The following is a 7059-nucleotide window of genomic DNA, read 5'->3' on the forward strand; positions in this document are numbered from 1 at the left end:
ACAAACATTTGAAGGAAGAACTCGTTTTAAATAAAAAAAGTTCATCTTGCCTTCCCAATTAAGAAAGACTTCACATAGAGCCAAGTGAATAGCCGTAGATGATGCAAGAAGAACGTGGATGTACCGTCCTTTTGTACCCAGAATGCATTGAAATTGCTGCCGAGTTTTGGCATCATCAAATGAGCTGTCTTTGTTTTCACATAGAGTGTGCCCAGAGCTAACGGAGTCACTGATGTCATCTACATAGACCGTTAGACCACTCATATCTCTTTTCTTAACGTCAGGCTGATGATATGCGTCGTCATCTCGAAGGTCAACGAAAACGTTCATTATAATTTTGCTTTCACCCAAGTCCAATTTCCACCATGGATTGACCTCTTTTTTTTGAAACGAAACAGTTTGGCCACAAGTGACTATCAACTCCATCTACGGCCCACTGTGGAACAAAAGTAATTCCTTCATCTTCCAGCACGCTAGATGATGTAACGAAATTAGAATAGATGTCGTCAATAAGTGTATCTGCAAATATAAATGTCAGCAAGGAAGTGACAAAAATTCTTAATTAACCTGAAAAAACAGTCGCAAAAAGCAGGATTTGAACAAAAAGATACCTCATATTGATTGAAAATAGCCTAACAATTTATGAGAGCAGAAGATGTCAGGAAAACGTAAAAGAGGTGGGGGAGTCTATATTCGGACAGAATCGATTCTCGGACAATTTCGTCCTTTCTCTTCCTCACAGAGCCGCCTTGAATTTAGTTATTCTGACAGTATTGATATTAGACATGTCTGCCTGCTAATACTGCGGAGCCGAGGCAGACCAAGGAACCGGAAAGGGATTTGTTTGTTTTCATTCTGCAACTTAATATGAGACCACTGTAATCGCATCAGGTCAAAGGGGTTTAAATTTCACGCCAACGGTACAATTTTAGTGCCAAAGCCGCATACCAATCTACACTTGCTCTATCTATTTCTGTTGCGAAGAAAATTGAGACTACAAATTTCAGCACTCGTTTGAAAACGCAATAAATACGGTGGAACATTTATTAACTTCCAGTTTCTGAGTTTAGCTAAATTTAATTAAAAATGTTAAACAAAGATTTTGCAAACAAATGCCGCTGTGCACTTTTTACCTATCTGCATGTCAGAACCAATATCTCTAACGGAAGGTTGCAACCCTCTCAACCCCTCTCGATCCCTCTCCCACTCAAATCCACCAGTGTTAGAACGTTTAATAATAGGATGGCTGCAATTCTATCTGGACTGCGGGCTTTCCTTGTCAACCGTAAATTTTGAGTACAAACACCATGCAACGCCTAAAACACCTTCACTGTTCCTTGGTCCACCCTAACTTTAGGATGGTGAAGATGCTGTTCATTAATTAAGCTTTCAGAAAAACTAAAACTCGGCCGGCTCTGCGCTCGACTTGGAAGCATGAAGGAGTCCTGGAATCAGCTAGCACTGTCTGAGTACCGATACACCCCCTCGATCTACTTCTCCTCAGGCCAGAAACGGAAAGTTTCTCTTTTCTATACCTTTTTTGAGCAGCCTCGGGTTTGTGATGTTTTGGATATCCAAGGAAAAACTTCTTTTACGTCTTCTCCGGGACAGTTTAATCGTATCCCGGATACGTTCTTGGTGTGTCGCTTGGCTGAATCAGCTATGTCTTTGTGCGAGTTGGACGCAGTGCATTACGACAGAGAGTCTAAGTGCGATATTTCTATTCTATTTTGCACGATCTAGCTGTTCGTGTGCTTCCGTGTCGTCTTAGGTGAGGGACCCCGCAACGCGTGCCCGCAACCCAACGACTAGTACCGGTACCCGGCTCACTCCTTGCCGATTATCGGGTGATGTTTTGTGCAATTAAGATTCACTTTGCGAACTGGCAAGAAGATTTTCTACTAGTCCGGGAATCCAGGTTATTTAATATTTATAGAATGTCAATTTCAGTATGTGCATGCAATTCCTAGCAGGATATGAAAGATGCTAAACATAGGAAACAGACTTTTGTACTTACTAGTAATTCGTCCTAAAAGTGTTACTTTGAGTTTCTTGCCTATTTCAAGCGAAAAAAGGAAACCAACAGCGGACCGCAAAACTACGACATTGATTTTCTTGAAGATCTTTAAAGTAAGAAGCATTTTTGATTGAACGGCTAAATCTTTTACAGAAAAATAGGCACGTGCTGAAACTACTAATATTTTTGAAATAAAAGGCAACAAAAAGTATAAGACACAAGATCACAGCGGTCACTACTAAACTAAACGGAAGTATAAATATTGGTGCTTTCGCAAAAACCCTACAACTAACCGTGAAATTAAAATCGATTCGTTAATAGAAGACTTGAGTTTCTTGGTATTCAAGGAAGGAAAGGCCTCGTTTGAAACAAATCCTGACAGGAACGATTTCTCTTGCGTAGCTACGTCAGTTGACGTGCTAGCGAACACGCCAGGAAACAATTGGTCAAATGCATCTTCCATATTAAACGTAAACATTGTGGTATCCTTGCAAACCCGAAAATATTCGAAATATTGAGCAGACTGATAGAGTACTTTAGCCAATTCATGTAAAAGCTCCAACAACGTCTTCGTGCTGTCCCTTCACAGAATACTGCATGCTAACGATATGTATATAGTATGGCACCGCTGCCTCGTCTCCCTTGCAGCGCCTAACGGCTCTTGCTAAATTTCTCAGCCGACTAACTGTAGGAGCACAATGATTAAGTTGCTTTAAACTTATTGTGTAACTGCGGTTGCATACGGCAATATATTCGTCGCAGTGAGTATCATCGTCTTTCCCTCGTAGAATAAAACAAAGAGTATCAAGTGGTAGAGTAAGATCTTTTACTTTTACGTCTTCGTCTTTGTGAGCTTTTTTGTAATCCATTATAACACTCCTGGCTACACTTTCGGCTTCGTCGTGCCGATCTATGTTGTAAATATACCTAGCTAATTTACCTTTTGCATATAGATCACTTGCATGGCGTTTGCTTCGCGTACTTCAGTAAAGTTAAAATTGCTTTTTCAGTTGTTGCATCATTTGGTTGATTATTAACAAGCCAAACTTACGCCGCAGCTCTTTCTGTAAGCAAGTTATCATCATCTTTCAAAGCCGTTTGGTTCAAAAAATGCAGAAAGACGATTAAGGCTTCGTTAAGATATCCCATCTCGCTCTACTTCGCAGCCAGAGTAAACAGAGATGAAGTCACTTTGCTAACATTAAGCAAGACTGACTTTTTTTGATGGCATTGAAATGCATAGGAAAGATTTACTCGTACATCTTGAACATCTTGAACATCGATAAGACAGCATCAGGGCCTGCAGATCCCTGCTATAGAAGGCAGTACACCCATGGCAGTGTATAGGGCAGGCAAGCAACGACGATGCATCTGCACAGCCCAGCCCAGCGGCGTAAGCAGGATTTTCTTGGCGGGTTTCATAATTTTGCAGGTAAGCAAAAATTTTTTTAATGTGGGCGTAGTCAAATATAATTCTTGCAAGGAGACCGTCAGATGAAGATAAAGCGAATAGAAATTAATTAATCAAAAAGGGGAGCACTGCAAACAAAAGAAAAAACGACCTATCGTTTTTTAGTAAAGGAAAAGTCTAATGTCCCCGATCGTTCAATGACAAGGTAATTCGTTACACAGTATACAAAATGATCGCAAAAGCATAGCGTGTAGCTTATATAATATATACCTACGGGCAATATAAACGGTCAAGGATAAATGCACCTAAATACCTACTTGTAAGATATCATGATATGACCAGCTCAGCTGTTAGTTTCCCTGTACACAACCTCTAAAAGGAGAACGCGTTCATTGGTCACGTAGCCAGCTTGTTTGCAATCGGAAAGATTTTGGACACTTGAGCTCTGCATCCCTCTTTTAGCATCGCGTCGATAAGATGCCTTCGAGTGGCTCTGGAACCATGCCTTGCAGTCCACTTGTGCAGCATTTTATGGGCACGGTCGCGATCGTATCGCTCTTGATCGCATTCGTGCAAATCGGACTCCTCGAACTTTGGTTCAGGGCCTAAAATTCGGCCAATGTGCTGCCACACGGCTTGAATTTGTTTTGCAGCTTCAATCAATTTCTCCCGAGAGAGTGGCATGTCCAAATCTAAGACAAGAGATTTTTCAACCATTATTCCAAGTATCGATATCTAAATAATCCAAATAAAGTCATTAATAATTAGTAAATTCTGGGACTCGGTATTTGCGTATGCATGTACTCAAAGCCAAACCTGACGTCAAATCCGTCGACGCAACTTCACCACTCGCTTCAGTGCAGCAAGTAGACCTGCCGACTTTCAGGCGGGTACGTCGCCCTGAAATTGAACAGTGAATTGTATCACGCAACCTTTCGAACCGCATGCTTACTCGCCGCTATGGCAGAAGGACAATTTTCTTCGAAAAACGTCAAATCTTCCCGAGCTGCTCTTCTCTGTACACATGCATGAATGTTACTTAAATAAACCAAAACGAGAAATGCGCGGAGATCGTCTCTATTTACCTCATTATCAGAAAGCTCAAGAGCGCCACAGTCATTTAGAATAACTAGCAAATAAAGAAGGCCCGACGCTCGTACGACGTCCGCAAAGCGATTCGTTGTCGCTTCGAGATTATTACACCAAAGGCTGAGCATTTCTTCGGAAGAATCGCTCCAAAGTCTATCAAGTGAAGAAAAATTTGGCAAATGCTTAGACAACTCCTTCTTCCCTTCGCTGTCCTTTTCAAGACATTTACATATGATGCAGCGGGCTTTGAAAGGCACGAAAAGAAAATGATCTTCGGGAAGGGCAAGGAGATCTTTCAGAGTGTCCTTGACGTCACCTTGATTAACATAGGCATTTGAATACATTGATTTCTTCATTTCGTCAACAGTTTCCGCTCTGTGTCCAACAGGAAAGGCTTTAAGCTGCTTCAGTTCTGTAGGACTGATATACCAGAGACTTTGAATAGTTCCCGGACTCTTAACTCGTAGAACTGCTATTCCTACGTTCATCAGATCTTTCAGGTGCATCTTGCAGTGAAGCTCGGAATGCTCCGGACCACGAACAATAAAATCGATTGCTTTTTCTCGATCTTGAAATAGTATCATTCCTTCGACAAAATTGCGGTCAACTTTTCCTTCGATGAATAGGCCACCTTGCCAAACAACAGGCGTCGACGGACAAAAACACTGAGAGTTACGCACGCTGCTTTGAATAAACGGCATTGTTCCTGGGGTTATAATATCGGTTACGTCTTCGCTCATCAAACGGCGCCCAACGTAAATTTTCATTTCGGGGTTCTCGCGCCAAACGTAAGCCGGCCGTTGCCCTTCAATGAGAGCAGGAAATTGGTATGTATCAGTTTCATCGGAGAATGGATAGCATAATTCTAAGCGACATAGAAGCGAGATTGTATCCTCGACGCTTTCCCACTCCTGCTGGTTAAAAATCTCTAGCACACTCTTGATTTGATCTTTGCTAGCTGTGCCAGAAGCAGACCGATCGAGATGAACTGGAAAATTCCGGGGAGACAAGAGCGGACCAACAACGTTATGGCACAGCCACGGCGGATCCAAAATAACGGTATTATCAATAACAAGAATCTATATAAAAATGAAAGAAAATTCAGCACGACAGATTATGAACGTGCACTCACTTCTCCAATTGCTTGCAAAAAGTCTACGAGTAGGCTCTGAACTTGATCTGATAGACCAGCATAGACGCTGTGGACCATAAGTCTTTTGAAAACGTCGTAGGGAATAAAATGGACGCAGGTGGATTTGCCCTTCTAAATAAATGAATAATTCAAAAGAAACCGTGATGATGAAATTGCTCGCCTTGCCGCCTCCAGGAATAAGACCGTTACTTTGGAAGAAAGAATAAGTGTAACGCCGCAAATCTTGAGCAAGGCGATAGCTGGATTTCTTGACCAATATAGACATGAACTTTTCAAAAAGCGTCGGTGATCCGCTCGGATTTCGCACGACTGGGAGAAAAATTTTCTGCGTCATCTCGACAATACAAGGAACTTCATTAGCTGTCTAAAAAAGGATTAGAGTTAAAAGTAGAAACAACTAACTTCTTAACACCAAGACTACTCGACCTCGCTTATAAGCACAGACGTTTTATACCTTAATAGTGAGACGTTTCACCTCGCAAAGACTTTGCTGAAATTTTACTAACTCTTTTGAGCTCCGTTGACGACAATTTAAAGCGAAGGCATTGCCAAAAATCTCAAACCACTGCCCAAACGTGGCCTCAAGATGGACAATCAGATTTTTCAAGTTAGTTTCAGCAACGCCTAAGTGACAGTCAGAGATGTGATCTCTTTTGCTACCAATAACAAGCAAGTGTGCTTTTCCAGCAAGAAACACGCTGCACTTTACAAAAGATGCCCAATAGTGACTGGATCGGATTAGCTCCTCCTCGTCTGTCGTCAAATCAACGACAAGAACAAAGATCGTTGAAGAAGCGGAGAAAAAGAGCCCGTGCGTTTTATGGAAAAACGCTTGTCCGGCGAAATCACAGAAGACGAGCTCACCCGCTAAATTGATTTTGGCCACGGTGACGTCAACGCTGGCTGTCCGTTGATCATCCCCTCCCTCTTGCCAGTGAACGTTTTGCAGAGATTTTATCAAGGTTGTTTTGCCAGCCTTTGCCTCGCCAATAACGCAAACTTTTATTTGGCTCGGCTTTGTTGTGCCCTGAGCGTAAAGCTCTCGATATTGATATTGAACCTAACACAACGCAGATCACTATCCAAACAAAGTGAAACACTTGTAAACAAAGCACTTGCCCAAAAGCCAAATAAAATATTTTTAAGTTCTGCTGGAATGGGTGATTCATGAAGAGGGCGGCCTTCCTACATAAAAAAGAACCGACTGCATAGTTATGAATGAAACTTGTGTATCTCTTTCTCTGTCAATACGTTGTTCTGCATGTCCCTAAGAGAAGGTGACCGTACTAGAATGATCTTGACGAGATCAAGAGCATCCTTTGAAATTTCTACGAAATCAAATGTACGATTAATAAATAACGTAAGAAAACCAACTACCAGAAAAAAATT

General features: G+C 41.7%; 1 protein-coding gene across 2 annotated transcripts; it reads right to left on the reverse strand.

The window, feature by feature from the left end:
* Positions 1 to 3672: 3672 nt before the first annotated feature.
* LOC136198824 (death-associated protein kinase 1-like) lies at positions 3673 to 6993 on the reverse strand. 2 transcript variants are annotated; one of them, XR_010672878.1, is made up of 10 exons: positions 6922 to 6993; positions 6790 to 6855; positions 6125 to 6730; positions 5831 to 6034; positions 5650 to 5781; positions 4514 to 5596; positions 4381 to 4444; positions 4245 to 4328; positions 3746 to 4120; positions 3673 to 3698 (listed from the first exon to the last, which is right to left on the reverse strand). XR_010672878.1 is itself a non-coding variant. In XM_065988863.1 (9 exons), the coding sequence occupies exons 1-9, from the start codon at positions 6931 to 6933 to the stop codon at positions 3825 to 3827; spliced, it is 2547 nt and encodes an 848-aa protein (XP_065844935.1). In that variant the 5' UTR covers positions 6934 to 6993; the 3' UTR covers positions 3673 to 3824. The 2 variants fall into 2 exon arrangements, 1 of the variants encoding a protein (XP_065844935.1); XM_065988863.1 differs by having other exon boundaries at positions 3673 to 4120.
* Between the last annotated feature and the right edge of the window lie 66 nt (positions 6994 to 7059).

Source organism: Oscarella lobularis, chromosome 20, assembly GCF_947507565.1.
Source record: "Oscarella lobularis chromosome 20, ooOscLobu1.1, whole genome shotgun sequence".
NCBI lineage: Eukaryota > Metazoa > Porifera > Homoscleromorpha > Homosclerophorida > Oscarellidae > Oscarella > Oscarella lobularis.

Coding starts and splice junctions, on each gene's coding strand:
- LOC136198824 (XM_065988863.1), bottom strand. Junction 6,731..6,789: donor ATATTTTATTTGGCTTTTGG/GCAAGTGCTTTG, acceptor GCGTTGTGTTAG/GTTCAATATCAATATCGAGA. Junction 6,035..6,124: donor TGAAACGTCTCACTATTAAG/GTATAAAACGTC, acceptor ATCCTTTTTTAG/ACAGCTAATGAAGTTCCTTG.